This window comes from Melanotaenia boesemani, chromosome 11, assembly GCF_017639745.1.
Source record: "Melanotaenia boesemani isolate fMelBoe1 chromosome 11, fMelBoe1.pri, whole genome shotgun sequence".
In the NCBI taxonomy this organism is placed as follows: Eukaryota; Metazoa; Chordata; class Actinopteri; order Atheriniformes; family Melanotaeniidae; genus Melanotaenia; species Melanotaenia boesemani.
In genome coordinates, this window is record NC_055692.1 from 30,217,312 (window position 1) to 30,240,773 (window position 23,462).

The 23,462-nt window shown below is 36.1% G+C and overlaps 1 protein-coding gene across 3 annotated transcripts in view; it reads left to right on the forward strand.

Moving 5' to 3' along the window:
- The first annotated feature begins 7,463 nt into the window (after positions 1 to 7,463).
- The window catches only part of slc4a5a (solute carrier family 4 member 5a), a 30,712-nt gene continuing 14,713 nt past the window's right edge, over positions 7,464 to 23,462 (forward strand). For all 3 annotated transcript variants that reach the window (XM_041999328.1, XM_041999330.1, XM_041999329.1), the window contains exons 1-11: positions 7,464 to 7,521; positions 8,739 to 8,951; positions 12,486 to 12,615; positions 13,016 to 13,176; positions 16,628 to 16,780; positions 17,306 to 17,434; positions 19,729 to 19,784; positions 20,936 to 21,093; positions 21,179 to 21,266; positions 22,555 to 22,709; positions 23,023 to 23,154. In XM_041999328.1, the coding sequence (XP_041855262.1) occupies positions 7,464 to 7,521; positions 8,739 to 8,951; positions 12,486 to 12,615; positions 13,016 to 13,176; positions 16,628 to 16,780; positions 17,306 to 17,434; positions 19,729 to 19,784; positions 20,936 to 21,093; positions 21,179 to 21,266; positions 22,555 to 22,709; positions 23,023 to 23,154 (1,433 nt within the window). The remainder of the gene's footprint in view (positions 7,522 to 8,738; positions 8,952 to 12,485; positions 12,616 to 13,015; positions 13,177 to 16,627; positions 16,781 to 17,305; positions 17,435 to 19,728; positions 19,785 to 20,935; positions 21,094 to 21,178; positions 21,267 to 22,554; positions 22,710 to 23,022; positions 23,155 to 23,462) is intronic.

A 23,462-nucleotide genomic window follows, 5' to 3' on the forward strand; every position in this document is an offset into this window, starting at 1 on the left:
TTTATTGCTTCATTTATTTGATTTTTCTGCTGGGTTGCGTCTTTGCAAATGAAAGGATTTCTTTTTCTTACTAAACTTGATTCCCACCAGCAGCAGAGTTTCTCTACCATCATTTTATTAAAGTTTTATTCTCAGAAATTGATTAACAAAATATCAAATAACTAAAGAAGCAATGGGGGGAAAAGAGAAAGGTTGCCATGATTTGTCAGCTGCCTTATGTTGTTGCTCCATGAATGAAATCTCTTTATTCTGTTTAGCATTCTGCCTTCATAAATCCTTTTCCCTCGATGCACGAATGCTGGCTACATTAATTAAATTCACAAGCAATGCATGAATGCACACCGCTCCTCCTGCTGCAGGTCATCAGTCCTCCTTCACTTCTAACTTCTTTCTTTTATTGAGATGATTAAGAGACAGGCAGGCAGAATACACACGGAAAAAGAATTACTTAGTTAAACAAAATCAACAATACAAAGAGCAGGATGTGGATACACCCAAATAAGGTGTGGTTATGATAATATGAGGATGGATTTTGTTTTGCTTAAGTCATGAGGGGAAATACTGTTATCTGTCAAGCACCAGGCTCGCTGTATAACCCTCGCTTAGCTCAGATAAAAGGATATTACTCATGTGTTTAGTAAATTTCAGAAATGACACTGAAGAGTAGGTGAAGTATTCCTCAATGGAAATAATCAAGAACCTTCACCAAGTGGAAAAACAACAAATTATATCTACTTGGTTTTTTATCAGTACATGATCATCATCCCTCCCAGGATGTGTGTTTTAATGATTAGAAAACATTGCTTATTAATCTTTTGATGTTCACAGTAAGAACAAAGCAACAGAATTTCTTTGCCATTATTAGAATCTCTTTTAGCAATAATAATAAGAATTAATGATTTTTAAACAAATGTGTGAGATTACACCAAATAATATAGTAACAATAGCTAAATGGTCAAAACTTGAAACAGGAGCGGGATAACAAACATTTACTGTAGCTATTAGCTATATACCCAAACCAAGAGGGCTAGCAGGTTTACTTCCACAACATTTTAATAAGATTCATTACAGGTGTAAAGCTGCTAAGGAGGAAAATGGGGCTTTGCTAGTCCCTCTAAGTCCGCAGCATAGGATTCATTAAGAGGCTGCATCACACACAGTATGAGATTTAAATTCACTTGGGTTCCCAATGAGAGATTAACCTTAAATCAATTAAAATAACATACTTATTGTCTCTGATATAACCTCCAGTTGTCCCTCTTAGCTTTACAAAGACAAGCAGTTGTCCATGCCTTGTTTGCAGCTGTGACTGAATTACCCGTAAAGTGTATCAGGCTCCATTTACAGAGGTGGCTGGACGAAGCAGTCTGCAGTCAATTTCACACTGAATGCTCCATGTGCTGCAGGGTGGGAAAATAGAGATTTGATGAGCTTCTTCCTCTGGGTATCAAGGACACAATTTCTTGTGGTGGATGATTATATAGGGGCTTCCCATCTTATGCATCTCCCATCATCCTTCTTTACCTCCTTGAGGTTCAGTGGGTTATTTTTAGCTGCACATCATCAGATCTTCATTCCCACATCAATTAGATTTTAACACTATCCTTAGCAGCTTATCTCTATGCGCTGTGAGTTTTAGTGCTACAGTGGGAGGAGAGCTGTGAATCATCTTCAGCACAACCACTGGAACAAATTTCAGTAGATTTATTGTCCAAGGTCTGAGTTTTCAGAGGCAAAAAAGTGTTTCTGTCATTTCTAAATATTGATGTTTACAAAGGGTCCTGGTGCACTGATTTTCTAAGAAATGATCTGCCTTCTGTAGATTTAATGACTTATTCTATGATGAAGTGCTGTAATTTACTTTATTGCTCCAAAGCTGCTTCAACTACAGACATGTATTATTACCTGCAGACTCATTTGACAACAGATAAAAAAAGTGAATTGCAGCCCTCTATTAAAAATATGCAGAGTTGTTAGCATGTTTATGATATGGAACTTACTGCAAGTTAAAAAGAAAGACAAACTATGGAAATGGATCACTAGGCTTAGTTTTATGGAGAATGCTGTTCCTTTAAAAAAGAACAGTTTAAATTTTTGCTTGTGCAAACAGCTTTTAACCATCCGCACAGCAAATATGTTCATAGTGCTTTTTGCAGACAGTAGTCCCAATAATGTGCTCAAAAATTATGTATGCCATCACAAAGGAAAGATAAAGTTGAATTAGTACACGTTAGGTGGATGTTACAGAGCTGCAGAAGCTGAATGAATTGCTTCTTTTAACTATTGCTGCTAAAAGCAACAGCCCCCCCAGCATGGAGTCAAACCCAACTTACTACAAGTGTACACTTTATACAGTAACAATGCAACCATAACTTTATGTTCTTAATGTAAAAGAATAACAAAGTAATCTGTTTTTTGATGATTTGCTTTTGCCCAACTTTGGAGGTGATGAATAAGCTAACATTTACAGTCATTAAGGATGTTGTGGAGAAGTTAAGGGTGATCGTTAATCCTCCACAGGGACATCATTTAAGGATGGAAAGCTCATTTCTATGACATCAACTCCATCTTTTGTGTCCCAGAGCTATGCAATGGTAAATTCTTATTATTCAGTGAAAAAATTAAAGTACCCTTTGTTGGTCAAAAATAATGCACAAATTCTGATCACTCAGTATCAAAGCAAATAGTTTTTGTGACTTTGTGTTGATTTGGTGACTAAAACATTTGCTTTTAGCTGTTTGTAGAAGCAAAGTCCTTGTTCTGGTGCTACATGCATGTATAAAAACAAAATCAGCAATCATAATGTTCTTGCATCTTGGCTGAAATCGTAGCAAAATGTACACATCATAAAAAAATCATATTTTTGCCTAATTAGTCCTCACACTATCAAGTCATGCAGATGGCTTTGGTTTCATGGGCTGAGATCAGGACCCACATGAGCATATAAACAACAAAGCATGAGTTTTCTGGTTGAATTAAAATGAACTGATTCAATCTAAAAGACAAAGATAACCATGTGCATTATGGTTGGCCTACACTAGTAGTTATGTTTATATTTCATGGCCACATTTCAAACAGCTGCACACTATGTCTCCCAGAAGAAGAGTGCGGCAGCTGATTCCTTTGGAAATCACCTTAAGATTAACAATATGATCATAGAACACACTTTAGTAGCCTTTGTATTATGAAAGCAAGAATAGAAAACTTATCTAAAACTAGTGGTGATTACAGTTTGCTGTCAGGTCAGAAATGAGCTAAACATGATGAGAATACATCAGTTTAAAAGAAAAAGGTGAATACATGAAAGAGTAATCTGATTGTTCAACTATCTTGTCCCCATATAGATTATTAGCTATACAAAGAAATTGTACAGACATCCATGTTACATAAACAATAAGCTTCATAACTGTTTCTCTTATGCTGCCAAAATTTACCACACCACAGTAACCAGCCAATAATGTCATCATTAGTTTACCTTTACATATTTTGTTAGAGTACAAAAATACTTTGTTGTCACATGCCGATTCCACATTTTGGCTTAATTTCTGTTCAGTAGATAAAGACACAATCTAATATCTCATGTATTTGTTTTCTGAGGTATTTATCTAATATTACCACCTGGTTAGCACCAGATTGTTTTTTTTTTCATGTCCTTATACATAAAACCTTAGATTAATATGATTCAACAACTGCACAGGAACTTTCTTTTTAATCTTTCTGTTAAAAAAAGAGAAAAACTCTACTGTTCATTGCTGCTAAAATAAAGTTCATAACTACTCTTTTCATTGTTTCTGAATCCATTTCATCAGAACCAGGTTTAAATCTGCTGTTTTTACTCATTTCCTTTCCTTTATTATGTTTTCCACTGTGTTTATATATTTTTTTTTATAGATTTTTTGTTTCAGTGATGGCTAAACCATATTCTGAAACAACTTCCTGCCCAGAGCTCTCTCTGTGCCCATTATTGACCCTGTCATGAGACAAAGAGACAGAGCGAGTGACAGAGACAGACAGAAAGACAGAGACAAATAGAAATGAGCCGTCGTCTTTGCTGAGTTTGTCCTACTCAGTAGTTTGCTGGAGCTCCACTGGCATGTTTTTACTGATGCGACTCAATGAACAGCGAAAGTTTTTTCTCCTTTCTGTCATTCCAACACACAACTAATCCAGGTAAGCTGTCTTATTCTTTTGTCTTCACATCCCATCTGTTTTTTGTTTTTTGTTAACCAACGGCATTTAATCTTCTATGCTTGTTGACTCAGAGATGGCCATAGACTTAGCTTATATGTAAAGTAACGCATACAGTCATCGATGTGGAAACTGTGGAGGATTGTTGCCTCTTGAGGAATTATATTGGTACTGAAAATTAAAGCCTAATAATCTTCACAGCAGCAGCAGCAGATCTAACCTCTTATGCTGTGGATTGTGGATAGCTTTGATTCTGTCTTTGAGAAGACAGTAGCTAATCAAGAATTTGGTATTCCTGCTGACCAAAAACCAGTAGGTTATTGTGCTTTTATTAGTTTATCATTTTCTTGTTCATGTTTATTTATGGATAAAGCAAAATGGTTTTCATAAGACACAATTCTGTTGTGGTAGAAAATAAAAATTCTTAAATCAAGTTCAAGCAACTTTCTGAGAATCTGATGGAACATATATATGTTTCTTTAAACTTACTTAAATGCTGCTCCTGGTGATCTAATAACTGTAGTCCTCCTCTCACTTCATCTGCACAGACATGTACAAATACACACACACTTTTAATGTCTGTATATATAACAAAGAAATGGGCTGTGAAAAATCTATGTATGTGGGTGTGTCATCAGAATGTGAATTTAATATCAGTGATAATCAGTTTGTGGTACTCTGAGCATGAATGTCTAAAAAATACACTGAAGTAAGTTCAGTTTCCTTAAACATGTCTTCAACAAAAGAATTGTAATAGGGTTAAAGACTTACTGGACAGAGCAACCTGTCTGTGTACCACGTTTCATCTACACACTCATGTGCATTGGTATGCTGGCAGGGTACATGACCACTCTATCTCGTGCACACATTTATGCACTAGAGTGTATTGCTTCTGTATCATGCAGGGTGGACTGTTTAGAGGCCGGGCAAGCCCATCGATCAGCTCGTGAAGGGGGGCTGCCTGCAGCTTTCGCTCCATCTGCCCACTGGGTGTGAAGAACACTGATGTGACAGCACTAATTACAGAGGCAGGAAGCCAAAGCTACAAACATTCACAGCAGCAGCTCAAGCGAGCTCTGCTGGGCTAAACCCACCCTCCACCAGCCTTGTCACACCTCTCATCCCTCCAGGGCAGTATTTCAAGCATGCCGTACCAAAAGAATGATATGACACGTTGTTTCTAACTTCATTCCAATCCAATCCACTTTATTTATGAAGCACATTTTTAAAGACAAAGAAAAGTCTCCAAAGTATTCCACATCAACAATCAACAATACTGATTTAAAATAAATCGATTTAAAATAACTTATGGCATGCAAACCGGGCATGCTTGAAAATAAACAGAAATTTTGGAATTTAAGAAAAATAAATACAAAACTTTTGGTCATTATTTTGCTGGGAAAAAAAAACTTTTCCATTGATAGGTTCAATTCAAACATTCACAGTCTTTGAAATGTCTGAAGTCCTTCACATTTCTTTGTTTGATTGATGATGGGAAACTATCACGGCCAAGTAGCAGCAGAAAAGGCCTAAATCCTGATGCTACCAGGTTTCAGTTTGACCTCCATCTCATCAGCTCATATGATATTTTCCCATCAGCCTTTTCTGAGTGCAGCAGCTCTTTCCTTGCAGCCCGTCCATGCACACCATTGTTGTTTAGTGTCCTCTGGATGTTGAACATTAACATTAACAACTATGAGAAGAGCCTTCATTTAATTAGAAGGTAGCTGGAGGTCCATTGTGATCTTGTGAATAATTACTCACTGTGGTTTTTGCTTCTCACTTCTGAGAGAGAATCAAGACTATTTGTATTGTCCATCACATATAGACACTGTACATTTACTTTTACCTGTTCCACTGAGTTTTCTCTGTTATATTGTCTTTATTTTCTCGATGTTCCAGTTCCACCTTCTAATGAGTCTGTACTTGTACTGTTTTGTATTGTAAAGAAAAAAATACTGCTGTAAATAGGAACAAAACTCAGCCAGGTCCACACTGATACCTCTCACAAAAGGAGAACATTTGATTTTTTCTGCTGGGTTGCGTCTTTGCAAATGAAAGGATTTCTTTTTCTTACTAAACTTGATTCCTACCAGCAGCAGAGTTTCTCTACAATCACTTTATTAAAGTTTTATTCTCAGAAATTGATTAACAAAATATCAAATAACTAAAGAAGCATTTGGGGAAAAAAGGGAAAGGTTGTTGCTCCATGAATGGGAGGCTTATGGGTGTAAAGCTCCTCTTGAGGGGACAGAAAAAGAAGGAAGACAGCAAAAAGAAGCAGAAAGAGGAAAGAGAAAACAAAAACATTGCAGACAGAAGGCAACGACCCTTCAATCCACACTATCACCAACAAACTGCTACATTTGTAATTGTTGTTTTTAACCAAAATGATTTAGCTTATTCAATTCTAAATCGATTTAAACCTGTATACAGTACTTTCGCAAAATAAGAAGTTTCCTTTATGGGCATAACTAGGCTGTGCTGACTGATCGTACCTTCAAACCCATTAACCATTTCATTTAGCTTTAATTGGTGTAAAGGGATATCTGAGCATCTTAAATCTTGATTCATCTTAAATCTAGGAACTAATTTGAATTATTATTGTTGTTTATCAGTTCTTATCATTGTGCTTACTAATGATGCTGAAACTGAATATAACAGTATATTCTTTAAAAGTTAGAGCAAACAGAAGCTTTTTTAAAAAAAATAATCTGTGTAAAATAACTTATGAAAAAATATGTTGGAATTACTTGCTCACGTTTCACTTTTCATTTGAGTAAATTTGACTTTTAAATTTGATGTGCTTATGACAGCACTGCTACTGTAATTAATACTTTAAATTTTTAAATACAATCTCCTTACATCCCCGCCAGCAGGAACTTTGCTGGTGCCATTCACTGTTTTAACAGGTGGCCCGTGCCATAAGTTACCCTCAAAGCTGTTTTAATTATACACATTTCTATTGATCAGGCCACCCTATTAATTATTTTACTATTGATCTGCGCTGCAACCCAACATGCAGGTCACTGAACAAGAGCTGCCACTGCTGGTGGTGTTGCAGCTGGAAGCTGATGTCCCAGAAACTAAGCAGTGGCACATGCATGCCAAAATTACAGCATAAAAATACTGCAAGTGTGCTTTTACATAAAAAGAAACACATCAGGTGTAAAAATAACACATTTAAATTTACATTGTGCATTACAAAGTAAATAACCAGAACATGGTGTTATGTCTAAAGTAACATACGTCTGTTTTTCTTCCTTATTTCCAGGATGGACCAGGGAGACAGAGGGATGGGTCTCTCTCACCTTCGCTATGAGGAGGAGGATGGTGAGTGTCATTACAAAGAAAATATAGGCTCTTAATTTGTTCTTTAATATTGCTACAAGGTTTTGTGTTCCAAGTTATAATTTCTAGCAAAGACATCTCTGTTGCCAATTTCCTCACAGTCTGTTGTTAACAGCTGATAACAGAATGTATATGAGAAGATGAGATTGAACTGGAAAACATTTTTTGTATTTGGGGAATTGAGGAGTTGTACATGCATATTTATTCGCTTTCAGGATAAGCAGCAGGTTGTGCTCTTTTCCAAGACAAGCAGAATTGTTTTGCATTTCCCTGTTAAGTTATTCCACCTGGAGTTACGTGTGAAATTAGTTTTACAGCAGCATCTTAATTGCCAACAGATGATCAAACTGACATAATTTTTTCTTTTTCTTTTTTTTTTTTTACAAAAAGAAGAAATTGTATGAGCCAAGCTGCAGCACGGACTAATTTTGGATAAACTTGACTGGTTTGCTGTGCCAGCTGAGAATCTGATTCATGATTTGTTCAGTTTCGTTCCAAGTTTTAAACATTTGTTCAACTTGTTTCAGAAATATTGTGGTTTTATTAAGTAAGTAAGTAATTTATTTGTATAGCACCTTTCAAGCACAACTGCCACTCAAAGTGCTTCACACAAAGAAAACAGTTTAAAAAATGCAATCAAGCTTTACAATAGTATAAAACATTAAGATAATCTAAAACAATCAACAGAACAGCTAAAAGTTAATGGCAGTATTGGTAAAACAATATGACTAATCAAAATCAAATTAACAATTAAAAGTTTAAGAAAAACAAACTAACTCATCACAAGCCTGATAACTGAATGCCCTGCCTCTCCAGCTCCTTCTGGAAACACAGGGAACCAAAAGTTGGCTCACTGTTTGAGAGCAGAGTGTTCTCATGGGATAGTATGGGACTAGTTTTTTAAGGTATGATGGAGCAAGGTTTTTTAGAGCTTTATATGTGAGTAGAAAAACTTTAAATTTGATCCTGGAACTCACAGGAAGCCAGTGAAAAGAAGCCAGGATTTGGGAAAAGTGTTAACTCCTACCAGTCCTTGTCAGAACTCTTTCAGCAGCAATTTGGATCAGTTGGAGGCTGTTTAGAAATTAAATGACATATTGCATTTGTAACTAACTAAACTGTCACTTGAGTGCAAACATTTTTAGGTTGTGATATCTCTCGTACGTGTTCATTTAACAATCAGGAAACTGTCTTCACAGATCATCAGTCCATCTACATAGGCGTCCCAGTATCTCGGGGATACAGACGCAAACGGAGGCGAAGGCGCTCTAGTCGAGATGCTCCTAGCACAGATAGAGACAGACGTTATAGCCACCAAAGACCCCACGACCATGACCGGTATACAGAGATAGACATGGAGGACGGACTCATGGATTCAACAGAGCAGGGTCTTCAAGATATCAACCGCACAAGTAAGTATAAAGCCAGAGAGTCACAAGACAGCATCAAATAATACAAGCCCCTCCCTTCTTCTTGTTGGTTTGGTTGACTATTTTCCAGATGTAGAACCAGGTTTGCAGGATGCCAGTAACTGAGGAAGAGTCTTTAATAAACTTCTGACAGAGGCTCAGTAGATTTTCAGAAACTTGAAACTGAACAGAACAATGAAGTCAGGTTACAATGACTGATCCAAAAAAAAAAATAAAAAAAAAAAAATCCAAAGTTAAACGATAGCCCAACTAACACAAACCACTTCAGCTGTCAAAGTTTTTACTATAAAATGATGGAAAAGGTCTAAGAAACTGTATGTATCAAATATGATACATACAACATTATAGGGTTAAGTTATGCAACATTATGTTATGTGATGTAATAGTTTCTGCACATAGCTGGCAGGGTGGTTTTAATAAAGAAAATATAAAAAAAGAGGCAAAGCTCTTTGTTGGGCTTTTGATTTAGTTTAACTTCCTTCCAGCCATTATCACAATAAACAGCAGGAGCAGTGGTTCAGTTGCGGGTTATGAGTTGCCTGGCTGAGCTCTGCAGCGTTGGCTTTCAAAGACTTTGGCTACAGGAATTCGCTTATTAAATCAATGTGATGCAATCAGTAGAAAGGCAGGAGAAGTGCTACTCTGCCTGGACTACATGCACATGTCAATACAATCCTCTGCTGCATGTGCAGCTGTTAGAGAATGGTGCCAAATAGTACTGTTGGGAAATAAAGCAACAACAAAGATTTACAAAACAGCAAAAGAAAATGTATTTTTAACAAAAGATGCCATGTATGAAAACTGATAAGTCAAAGAGGTTCACAGGGGATTTACTGGTGGCAGGTGTCAATAAAACACTTCAATATAATTGATCAATGGTGGATTAAAAGACTCATTTCTTGTAGGTCATTACAGTTCATATGTCAGTAATCAGTTGACAGATCATTACACAAGCTCAGGGTCCATTTAGGTCTTACATTCAACTAGTACAATGATAAAAGAATGTTCAGACTCATTAGTGAAAAATAGGGTTGTGTAATCTGGATTTTTGCTTCAAAATTTCAATCATTTCTGTGGTGCAGTGGAAATAGATTAGTTTAACCCGTTTTTGCCTGGCAAATAGAAATTACACGCCTATACAGTTTTTCTAACAGTAATTTTTAAGCGGGTTTCTCAATCATACGTTGCCATAAAATTAAGTGGTTTTTCTGATTTAAAAAGTTTTTTGGTTGGAGAAATATGGTAAAAAAGTTTTTATCTTTATTTATTTGTATTTATTTTATTCATTTTTTTTTTGGTATCATGGATTATAATTAAAATCATTTCAAAAAGTCAAAACTGGTTCAAACTTATGGTTTTCCGATGAGTTGTTAACCTTAACTGTCGACTGTCGAATTTAACAAACAGTACAAACATCTGCAGCCGTTGGTTGGAGGGTTAGCGCCCTAAAATGTGTTTTTAGGACAGGGATCCTTTAGAATCCTTTGAACCAGGTTGAATGTGATTTTAACCTCCTGATACATCACATATTTGGTTGTCTATACCATAATACTAAATTCTGGAACCTGTTAAAAACTTATATTGTCATTTGGTGATGTTAGAAGAAATTTGTTTTCAATTTATCATTATATTGATATCTACATCATGTATAATAACGTTATTTTTTTTCATAAAATTCAATTTACTGGGTCCTGCTAACCCCAAATGGGGCATTATGTTTGAGGTGTTGGAAATCTCTAACATCTCAAACATAATGCCAAGCCGTGGTTTGGTCCATTTCCAGCTTTCAGTATATTAAGGCTTGCTCTGCCCCTTCACTACCTGTTTGCTCAACAGCAACATGACTGAAGCAGCTGCAAAATAAACAAATAAATTTAAACATGTCAAAACAATGTAAACTAAAATTGTCCACCTGCTTTAGTGTAAAAAGTAATGTTAGTGTGTAAAAAAAAAAAAAAAAAAACTATTCTAATCCAAAATAAATGTGTTCTTTGTTCTTTATTTCAACCTGTATACCTCAACAAAAAGAAAATATGTGTTGTTGTGTGTAATGAAATCTACTGCAGGTGTGACATTGTATTGCCTTGCTTGTGTGGCTGTTAATACAACCATCAGACTAAGTAAAACAGAAATAAATCAATATTTCATCTAAAATAGAGCAATCAAATCATATCTTTACTTACACATTCATAAAACAGTATTTGCTGATCTCGAATTTGAAGCTGAACAATGTCTTGAAAAGTTCGGACTGTGTGTCACATCCCCTCTTTCAACAGTCGGGAGGAGGTTAGTTTCATGTTTTGGAAGAATAATGTTTTCTTATTCTCGTCTGACTTTAGCTGTGCAGCAATTTTGGGTCTTCTTTGTTGTATTTTGTGTCAGATGTTTTCAGTTAATGAAAGATCTGGACTTCACACACCAGTCCAGGACCAGACTCTTCCACTTCAAAGTCTTGCTGTTGTAATGGATGCAGGATGTGGTTTAGCATTGTCTTACTGACATATGCAACATCTTCCCACCAAAAAAGACCTGGATGGTGCATATGTTGCTCTAAAAGATATAGATTTAAGCACTGATGTTGACTTTCCAGATGGCATGTTCACAGCTCCACAGACACAAACACACCTCCATCCTAAAACACGTGCTTTGACTTCAGGACTCTTTCATCTTTAGCCCGGACAAAACCATCATTTCCAAAAAGAATTTGAAATGTTTCATCTGGCCACAGAGCAGTTCTCCAGTTTGCCTCCATTCTTTTGAAACAAGTTTTGATCTAGTGGCATTTCTTACATTTTGTTCACATAAGACCCCCCCCCCCCCCCCCCCCCCCCCCCCCCCCTCTCCCCCAAGTGGTCCTGCTTGGTGCGGTTAAGTAAAGTATGCTTTTTTTTTTTTTTTTTTTTTTCACATTTCCACAGGCCAAAATTGGGGAAAGTGTGAGAATATCCATTTTTGAACTGTTCTATTTTCTTGGGACCCTTCTGTTGGTGTAGAGCTTAAAACACTGCAATCCTTTGAGTGGTCAAAGGAATCGTTACTTTCCATGGGACTCTACACTAACAACCTAACAACAAAGCAGGAACAGCATTCAGTGTTGATTTTCAGTCTTTGCTAATTTACATTAAAGAACATGAGTTTTTTTTTTTCATATTTTTGTTGAGAGCAGTAAAAGAAAAATAATTTCCTTCATATTCTTAGTTTCTTCCACTTTAAATGCCAGTAAAAACCAAACAAGCAAAAAAAAAAAAGTAAAAATTATTATTATTTTTATTATTTTAACTATTTTTTGTTGTTGTTTCATAGCAACCGATCTGTAAATTAGAAGTTTTAAATGTTTGGCCATGTTGTAGATCATAAATGATTATATAATTATTTCAGCAAAGCTACAGGTCATGCAGCTACCTAATAGGAAAATTGCTATAAAGTCTTGTAACCCCAGGATCATTTGAACCTGTTAAAACTTCTTTAAATTATGTTCCCTTATAGTTTTTTTTTTTTTTTTTTTTGCCCATTTAGTGTCACCAGCAGCAGAGCGGTTACGTTACATCCTGAGCGAAGATGATGACATGCCCACACCAACACTCTTCACTGAGATGGACACTTTACAGCGAGAAGGAGACGAGCTGGAATGGAAGGAATCTGCCAGGTGCATGACTATATTCATCACACAAATACAAACACACACAATCAATATCAGATGACTGACTGAAGATAAAAACTGAAGGATCATTTTTCAGCTGCATGACTAATTTTTTAAATATACTTTGATTTTCTTATGCTGTTTTTTCAGTTAAGCCACTATGGTGAACAACAAACTCAGCTCACGGCTGTCAGATCATTATCAAACTTAGTAGAGAAACAAGATGAAAGATGGTTAAAGATTAAGCTGAGATCAAGACACTTCATTTAAACCAATGACACTGAGAAAACCACCAGTACAGCAAAAATAAATAAATAAATAAAAAAAAAGAAAAAATAATAAACAAATGTTAAGAGACATGTATTCTTGACTTGTTTTGGATTTCTGTGTGTTTTCCTGCCTTCAGGTGGGTGAAGTTTGAGGAAAAGGTGGAGGAGGGAGGAGAGCGATGGAGCAAACCCCACGTGTCCACACTGTCCCTGCACAGTCTTTTTGAGCTCAGGACGTGTCTCCAAACAGGAACAGTGCTCCTGGATCTAGAAGGGTACTCGCTGCCTCAAATAATCGGTGAGACATTCAAAGCCTTTAAATGCTTTACATTTTCTGAATGAACCAATAGGAAAACACACAGGGGGAATATTGTAAAAAAAAAAAAAAAAAAAAAAAATGTATAAATAAACAGAAATCGCAAAATGTTTTGCTTTGATGTTGGTTCATACTTTTCCTATGCATACAGAGATTTCTCTGGATTGTTTAATGGTTTAATGCATCATATAGAAATAAATTAGCCAGTCTTATGTTTAGATTATTTTAGTGTATTTTGCGAGTTATCCATGCAGGTTATGTAATTTTCGGTGGCAAATTATCCTTACTTTAGGTTTGTTCCACCACAAGACATTTCCAACCCTTATGCAAATCTTCATTTCCAATATTTTGGCCTTGTACTACTTTAAGCAAAAGTTTAGATGTTTCTGTAAGCATTATTCATTAACCTTTCTAGAATAGAGTATTTTATAAAACAAGGTTAAAATGTCTTATTTTATTTGAATAGGTCAACATTTTGAACTCTTTGGCTTTTACACAGTGGATTTAGGAAAACTCAGATCAATCTAAAAACATTAATATATTTGAAAATTTAATTTTCACCATGATTTTAGTTATCGGAATAAAATGTCCTTTAAGTCAGTTTATAAATGGTGCATCAGTCAAACCCTTGAGAACATATGTAAAATCTTTGGTGTGTAACTGCTACTCAAGTCTCGATTTCTGACTGAAAATATTTACCATACCCATACTATACCATATTTATTTGTAAAGCACTTTAAAAACACAACACGTGGTTGACTAGAGTGCTGCACAACAAGTAAACACAGGGCAGAAATAATTCATATAAACACTAAATAGAAAGAAGACATGATACAATCTGAAGACAGTAAAAGCTATGTCAAACTCACACTAGGTTAAAAGTCAAACAATAAAAGTGTGTTTTTTAAAGAAGTTTTGATAACACCAAGTGAGGGAGCTTGTCTTATGTGTAAAGGAAACTCATTCCAGAGCTTTGGGGCCACAATAAAAAAGCTTGATCACCTCTTATTTTCTTTTGCTGTTTAGGAACAACCAGCACTGGTCAGCTGACCACAGGGGATGAAAAAAAAACAATGCTCAGGATATGAAACTGTAGAAATAAATGTTTATAGCTCACTGTAGGCTAAATGCATGTTGCAAAACAAATAGCCTGCGCAAATAACATTTGTAAGCCTGAGTAGTAACATAGACTAAAAGAACATTAAATCACGCTGCCGCATTTAACACCAACTGAAGGCGTGATAAAGTGCCCCGGTTAATTTCTATAAAAGAGAGTCCAACAGGAAGGTTATAAAAGCATGGATTATCAAGACATGGTATTGATAATCCACCTTGGAAAGAAAGGGTTTAATTTTTGAAAGACATCTGAGATAAAAAAAAATAAATAAATAAATAAAAAAAAGGAAAAGGAAATAGCCCATTAACTTGGTTATCAAATCTAAGGACATCATCAATTTTTACATCAAATTTGGTTACAACAGACTTTAATGTACGGAGTCAGAGCTGAGAGATCAACACAAGGAACACTGGTGGAGGAGATGAGACCAAGTTAAACCATTTCAGTTTTACATTCATTAAAATTTAAAAACTTAAGATCCATCCATGACTAAAAATATCACCAAGACAGTCAAGAAGGGGTTGCATAGAATGACCATCATACTGCTTGAGGGGGGAGCAGATTTAACAGTTGGCAGCATAAAAATGGAATGAAATCCTTTGTTTGTGTAAAATAGTTCCCAGTGCCAAAGGGTACAGTGAAAAAATAAGAGGCCCAAGAGTAAAGCCTTGTGGCACCCCCCATGGCAAGTCAGCGCTAGAGGAGGTAGAGACACCAAAATATCATGGTCTACCATGTCAAAAGCAGCGGGAAGATCTCAACGTACAAGCAGTACATAGTTTCCATAGTCAGTTGCTAAAAAAATAAAATTAAAATACTGAAAAGAGCTGATGTGATAAGTATAAGAACAAATAAATTCATTAAAAATGGGTGGTATTAAATTCCATATTTTTTTCTATAATTTACTGAAGAAAAAAAACACCATGAAAAATCTTCAGTAACTAAAATGAAAATTTTAAGGACAATGTAAAGATAATTTTCTGAAAGTCTAAATTTTCCAAGAAAGTTGATTACTTTCATGCCCAGTTGTTATTTAGGAGTTTGTTCCTGAAGTTAAGCTTGGACAAAGCAAGAAAGTGATTTTTTTTTCTGTTACTTATCAAATCTCATTGGCAGTTTAGAGTTTAATCAATTGGTAGTTAATTAGCAGCTGGTGGGGAGTGCCCAGTTAACTCACAGCTGAGTTTGTATCAGTAAAGCAAGTGTTACAGCAAGCCAACCTGCATTTGTAGGATAACCAAATGAATCAATTGTACTAAAACAACATCAACATATTGCACCCTCTGTCAGTTTTTCCTCTTGTTATATATTGACATTAACCTCTCCATATTACTTATGTAACACCAAGCTGCAGATGCATTATGGTAGTATGGATTGTAAATCCATACTACCATTGTACAATGGATGTACAATCCACACTATCCATAGTACCATACTACTTGTTAGATTATTTTACAGCTATTAGCTGTAATAGCTGTAAAATAATCTTAGTTTACAGTTAGTATTTACTTGTCTAAACAAAAATTAAGCAACCACTACAGCTTTTTATCTTTATGCATTTTACATCTCCCTTGCTAGTAAAATTCCCAGTTCGGATCTCAGCTGGGGCTTTTCTGTGTGTAAAACTATAGTTATGAGTGTGCTGGTGCTATGATGGATTGCTGACCTGTTCTGGATGTACATCACCTCTTGTCTGGTGGCAGCTGGTTTAGGCTCCAGGCCCTTGTAGCTCTGAAAAGGATGAAGTGGGTATAAAAAATTGATAAATGGATCAGCCATTCTCAGTATAGTAAAATATGTATTGCTCTTTGTTTTGCTTTTTCTGAATAAAACTGAAGACTTAGAATCATTGATTATTCAGTTTTCTTATCAGCTATCTCTGTGTGGTAGTAAGTTATTCTGATGGTGATAAATAGTCATGCTGTTTTTATTCATATGAATGTCCCAAACACACTGGTGGTCATGAGCAGCATTATTTAGTCTCAGGGAGGAAATCAGTCAGTGCTTTAGTGTACCTTTAATTTACATGTTAGGCATGTCTAATTTTGTTTGTCACTATCACAAAACTATTGCCATGTTCTGTGGTTTAATTTTTTTAACCTCTCCTTTCTGTATGTAAAAATGTCCTTGGGCAAGTTACTGAACATCACAAATAATGCTGAAATCCTTAATGGTGTTTGAATGTGTGTATGGAAGTCAATTAGAAAAGAAGAATGCTGTATCAATCCAGTGTTTTCATCACAACTACAGTATTACAAACAAGAAGTCTTTCCTAGGAACATCAGATTCACATGACAATCTTTCTTATGTTTATAGATGACATCATTGAGAGACAGATAGAGGAAGGCATGATATCTCCTGAGCTCAGAGAGAAGATCAGTTTTGTTCTGCTGAGGAAACATCGACATCAGACCAAGAAGCCAATTCACCGCTCGCTGGCTGACATGGGCAAGTCCAGCTCGTCTACTAGTGAGTGTCTGTACCTGTATTAACAATCGTCATCAAAATCCCATTTAACCAAAACTCCATATAGGATGCATTTCAGATTAAAAATGATGTCATTTATTAGACTTTGTTCTTTCTTTCCTTAGTTGTAATTTATTTCCATAATTAACAGCACTACACACATTTGGCCATGTAATATGACTTGCAATGATGTAAAATAGCAACGAGATGTAGCAATTTATTTTTTTGTTTATTTGTTATAGTTTTCTTTATTTGATTGGTCCATCCTGGTCTGACATATAATTTTATGCATTCTACAAATTGAGTATGCATGTGTTTGGTTTGGCTGGTAAATGACTGCAAGCTCTCCTGCAGTCAGCAGGGCTCACATCCTCCACAGGAGATGCATTAATGTTTGATGAGTTAATTACCACTGTAGCATTTCCACATCTCATCAGGACAGAGATCATACTGCTTAATAAATCATAAAGCATCACCTCCAAACACTGCTGCTGTTTGTGTCTGTTTCTGCTTCCTTTTCCTTGTCAGATCGAAATGCGGCACCCCGTGGTGGAATGGGTCCAGTACCAGGACAAGGTCAGGGACAGTCAGCCAACTTTAACCGATCCACAGAGGACCTTAGAATGAAACAGCAGCCTGCCAACTATGGCCGTCTGCGTGAGTATGGTTTTACACCATTAAATGCATGATTGCTCTTTTTTTTTTATTGTTTTTCAAAGGTATAAAAAAGTCCATCAAATTCACCAGTGTGTTTGGGACACCCATCAAATTCTCATGAACACTTGTCTCATTTATAAAGTACTGAATTGACTTGCACCCCACTATTAAAATTAGTCTTAAGCAATGGTAAAAAGCACAACTACAATATACCCACCATGTTTAACATCAATGGTTGTTTGCCATTATGTGTGTTCATTATTCTATGTTATCATTGTAGATTTAGAGACTAATTTAAATATGCAACCATTTGATGTAACTTATGTTAGTGTACATGTCTTATGTTATGTTGCTCTTATGTTATTATATGTTGCTGCCCATACATTTTGTAATTTTATGCTGTCCATGTATTATGGTATTAAATAATAACGTTTTTAAGTCCATCTATCTGCCTAGGGACCAAAGATGGAACTTTGCTGCTTGCTATAATCTTGTATATTTATTAGAACATGTCCAATAATATGACTGGTCACTATTCTTCAATAAATTAATTGAAATCAATTTAAGTATCATTAGATGTTATATATAAAAATGCATTAAGAAAGATTGACCAATGGCAGGGCACCAGCCTCTGGCTTATAAATACAGTCACACTTCCTGGTACATACTATTTCTAGTTATTCTCTCAACCACACATATGAAGCCTCCATCCCTATTCCAACACATAAAAAGGTTTTACTTTTTCTTTTCTGTTGTGTTTTGGTGAAATAATGATTGAATGATGACCCTTTACTTATTTATTGGTCATTTTCACATTTCCATCTGGATGCCTTACTTCTTTGCTGCCAAGCCTAACACAACACACAGCACAATGATAAATATGAGATCATGAGATAACAGAGAGAAAAAAGAGTAGCAGTTGAAGAGGAGGTGGGAAATGCCGATATTTTCAAATCCTCCACCAGCAGTGGTGTTCAGTCACCCACGATGTCCCGCGAGTTAACTGTTTAATAAATGACAGATGCAGGGGGGAAACTTGTTGTTTGGGGGCAAACTTTTATCTGAAGATAACATGATGATCAGTGGTTAAGATTCTCCATGAGCCCTTTTATGTAGCTGTAATAATGAGCTGGAAGGCTACCACCTCCTGTCTAAACTTCTTTCTATTGGAAATGTTGCACTGGTTTGTTGTTTTATTATTAAACCTGGTTTAAACTGGATAAAATAAAATAATTAGTTGTATTAAACTGACAGGTGGATAATTTAATACTTTGGCTCCTTGGATATAACAGTCTGTTCACATATATTGTCCACATCTGTCCCTGTCCACATATACTGTCCACATCTGTCCCTGTCCAACACACAAGTAGTTGCACAAATGTGACAGTAAAGAACATTTCATTAGTCCAGATTAAATGCTGATGAGGGAACATTTTAATTTAATCAGCGTGTCAGTGTGTTAATCTGGATATAGATAATGTGACTGCAGCATTTTGTGCTTGCTGGGTAAATGTTCATGTCTGAGGTTTTAGTTAAAACTACATATGGAGTGTGTGTGGATGTGTTTCTGTTCCCATGGTAATGACATGGCTTATTTTCCTGCATGAAATATTTGGTGGGTCCTGCTGAGCCAAACATATCTCCACAGGTTGGCTGCTGCATGGTAAAGTTTGGGAATCCCTCCTAAAGTTGGACAGTCTCTTATCTAAGTTGAGAGGACTTTTTAATTTTCTGATGTTATTTGAATCACATCAAGTGAACTTGCAATTGACCACTTAATGTTTTTAGTAGTGAATATTGTTCTTGGTGTATTAAATGTACTATGGTAAACTTGCATCTAAATGATTTGCTGGCAAAATGAAACAATCATGTTATTTCTCTCAACAGAAGATCATCATTAGTATAAGAGTACTAGTTTGACTTTTGTATTGAACCTGGTCATTATTAAGTCCATGTGTGTATGTATGTATATACACTTGTGCAAGTGTGAGCGTATGCATGCAGTATATGTGTTGGGGTGGCCTGATTGAGTGTATGACCCGGCCTGACTTTGTGTTCTGTGTAAAAACACATAGGAATATGGTCAAATGCATTTCAATACATGATCGGCAGCAAATGTGACCTCATGACAGTACATGAACAGTACATGGGCATCTGACGAGTAGACCATGTAGCTGTGTTGAATTAGACTGTACATTCCTGCATCCCTGTGTCTTGATAACAATGTCAAAGCTTAAATTATCTAAAGTACAATGATTTGAGGTTTTAAGGACTGTTTCTGTTTTGACTTCCAGGTCATGCTCAGAGTAGAAGTATGAATGATATAGCAGACACTCCCAGTACAGACCAGGTAAGTTATCACTTTAACTTTAAAAACAATCAGCTTATTTCTCTTCATTAATTTAACTAATATTTATTTGAATATTAGATATTGATTTTCAGCTAACTAAAGAAATGTATTTTGCACTTGTATGGATTTAGTTTCATCCCACAACCTGTTTTTAATGCTCAAGCTCATGTACCTGTCTTATATTCCCCTAGTATCTGTTTATCAGAGTGGAAGCAATCTTCAGAGCGCATACTCATTTTCCACTTTGTTGCTCCCTATTACTGAAGACATTACCCATCTCTTGTCTTAGTAAAGCCGTGCATTGTATTGAAGTGATGATTTGTTGAAGTGTTAAGAGCAAGGGATAGAGGAAATGTGCAAACACATAACTCACTCATTTGTGGAGCCAGTGCAGTAATGTGACTTAAACCCAGTGACACATGCTCGGACTGTTCCAAGGACGTGCTGTTGTTGCAGGGATTAGGCTACTGAATTTTGGAGCAGATAGGTCAGGATTAAGTGTCATTCATGGGAGGACTAATGTACGAAAAAATGAATGAGGATTTTTTTAGAGCATCTGTGACAGGGGTCATGAAATGTATTTGTAAAGATGAGTACTGGTTGTTCATTTTCAAGGACTTCAGCTGTGAGTGGACGGCTGGATGTTTAAATTGTAGTTAGAGACCTACAGTAGGTCACATGCAACAACAGGCAAGTGACAGTTTGTTACTTTTTGTATTTGTGCTTGTGTGTGCCACGTTGTTGGTGTCAATATTGAGCTGGCACAGAGAGGACCATAGATCTCATTGTCCGGTCCGCGTGCCTCGCTTTCACATGTAGCCACAGATTCAGCCGGCGGTTTATTGACAAAGCTGTCCATTATTATCTTTGCGCACAATTTCCTGCCACACCTTAATGCGCAATCAGACAGGTCAGGTTGGCTTGCCATCCATCTCTCAGTTAGATCTGTGTCGGCTTTCATTTGTTTTGCTATCTCATTATTGGGGTTTTATGGTTTTTACTCTCATGAAACAATAAAGGATTATAATCTATGATTTAAAGATGCACTGACCATTCTGCCAGGTTTAAACACTGTTAGTGACAACTAATGTAAAAATAAATATTGCTCTAAAATGGCACAGACATTACTTTTTCCCCTCCTTTCTATGTAGCTGAAAAATAAATTCATGAAGAAAATTCCCAGAGATGCAGAGGCATCCAATGTTTTGGTGGGGGAAGTGGATTTCCTCAGCAGGCCCTTTGTAGCCTTTGTCCGCCTGGCCCAAGCTACAACACTTGGAGGTCTGACAGAGGTGCCTGTTCCCACCAGGTAAAATAATCTGCAACGTACATCTTCATCCTCACCTATCTGCAACCCCAGCACATACCTCATATTTTTACTCGCCACTCTACAGATTCCTATTTATTCTCTTGGGACCTCAAGGAAAGGCCAAGTCATATAATGAGATTGGTCGAGCCATAGCAACACTAATGGTGGATGATGTAAGTCCATGTCATTGTGTACATGTCTTTTTTTATTTATTTATTTATTTTTGTTAGACTGCACACTGCTGACATTGTCTCCTGAAACCTGTAGATGCAATTTCTGTGAACTGCATTTGAAACTGAACTATTATCTGACTTGCATGGTGCATACTCTGGCATACCAAGACTCAGGTATTTCAGATTGTGTTTGAATTAAGGCAGGAATTCACTCATGGTTTGCTCATGGGATTATTTTTGGATTTCCTGAATAAGGTTTTAGTTTTTTTTTTTTTTTTGTACAATATTTTGCTCTGTTCAAATTCAAATGGGCCATTTTAACAGGAGATTCAGACAGAAATTTTAGTTTATTTTATATTCAGGTATATAAATGTCAAGTTCACCATTTAGAAATAAACACTGACTAAAATTTGCATTAGGTAGTTGAAGTTGACCTTTAATTTGAATTGAAATATTTGCAACAGTTAAATTTGATCTTTTATAACATAGGAACAAGTTTCATATTTTGATGCTGTTTACAGCATGACAAAGATATGCTCTAAGTATCCATGCAGTTACCGATTTAATTTAATTTAATACAAATATTTTATATTCATTTTTATTACTGAACTGAGTCACACAGAATTAAAGTGTAAAATCTAAATCCAATTTAAAGATACTGGCTTTAAAATTTTACTTTGTGCTACTTGTTAATATACTAACATAGTTTGTATTAGCACACAGTAAAACATATAAATTAAAACATGACAGCATTGTTGTTTGTTGTCCTCATGTTCTCGTGCTTAAATACAACCAAACCAACTATTGCTTTTGCAGGACTTTATTCTAATATGTCTTGTTTAGTCAACGACAAAATGCTTGTTATTATTAATATTGTGATTACTTGTCTTAAAGTGTCTTAAAAGAAGCCAGAGGGCCTAATTCACGAAACACTTGTCTTATCAGTTTGATTTAAGTATGATTTTTTTTTGTATTGCCTTAAGATAAAGTGGGCTCAGTAGCTATAAGTTTTGTATGTATTCAGCCTAGAAGCTTCTCACCACATTAGAAAAAGTGAGCATTCTGCAAAACATGATCCAGTCAGGCTCTTTGTTTTGTTGTTTGAAGAAAGAAAAACCAGTAAGAAACTGAATATTGCAGCTCTCCTGGTAAAATGGTTTACTTGCTCCTTTACATTTAGAAATTTAATGTGTTTTTTGTTGTTGTTTTGTTTTCTTGTGTTTCACCATGTTATAATCCAAATGAAATAATAAAATCCTCTCCTTTTCTCTCTCTCCCCCCCTCCCAGCTATTCAGTGATGTAGCCTACAAGGCCAGAGATAGAGAGGACCTCATTGCAGGCATAGATGAGTTTTTGGATGAAGTGATTGTGCTTCCACCTGGTGAATGGGATCCCAAAATCCGCATTGAGCCGCCAAAGAAAGTTACCTCAGCTGACAAAAGGTTGCTGTTTCTCTAACCACTTCAGTTACCCACATAAAACCCAAGAAGCTGTTGTTGCACAATAAGTAATAAGTTAACAATGATTATAGTGCTTCACTAAAGCCACCATGTTTGTAGATGTAAACTTAACAACAAAGTAAATTGTTCCTAGAATGAAAGAAAGAGATAAGAGCCTAATGGTAGATAGAATCATGCCTCTGTGTCAGCAATGATCAAAGTTTGTAAGCATGAAAAGCCTCTTATTTACTCTTATTGGTGGTGTGTGTGTGTGTGTGTGTGTGTGTTTGTGTGTGTGGGTGGGTGTTTTCTGCAGAAAATCTGTGTTTTCCTTAAACGAGCTGGGACAGATGAACGGTACAGCTGGAGGAGGAGGAGGAAGACTCTCTGAGGACGAGGAGATGCCAGTTCCACATGAACTTGGAGAGGAGCTGGCTTTCACTGGACGGTATGTAGTTCAGGTCACATGACAAAAAAGAAAGTATTGGATCAAACAAAACCAGGCACATGGAAAAGTAATATGATTAGAAATGTATCAAATTGAACAAAGCAGCCTGGTACTTTCTGGGTACTAATTTCACTCCACAAAACTCCATTAATTAGGCGGGCAGTTATAGACTGTCAGCTTCAGCTTAAAATGCACTAAAGTGATATTTTTCTAACGTTTGGTCATTTCAAGTTGAATTTAGTAAACTCAAGAATTGATCTTGATACCATGATCTTTATCAAAACACAACACTGAGGTTGCTTTTTTAT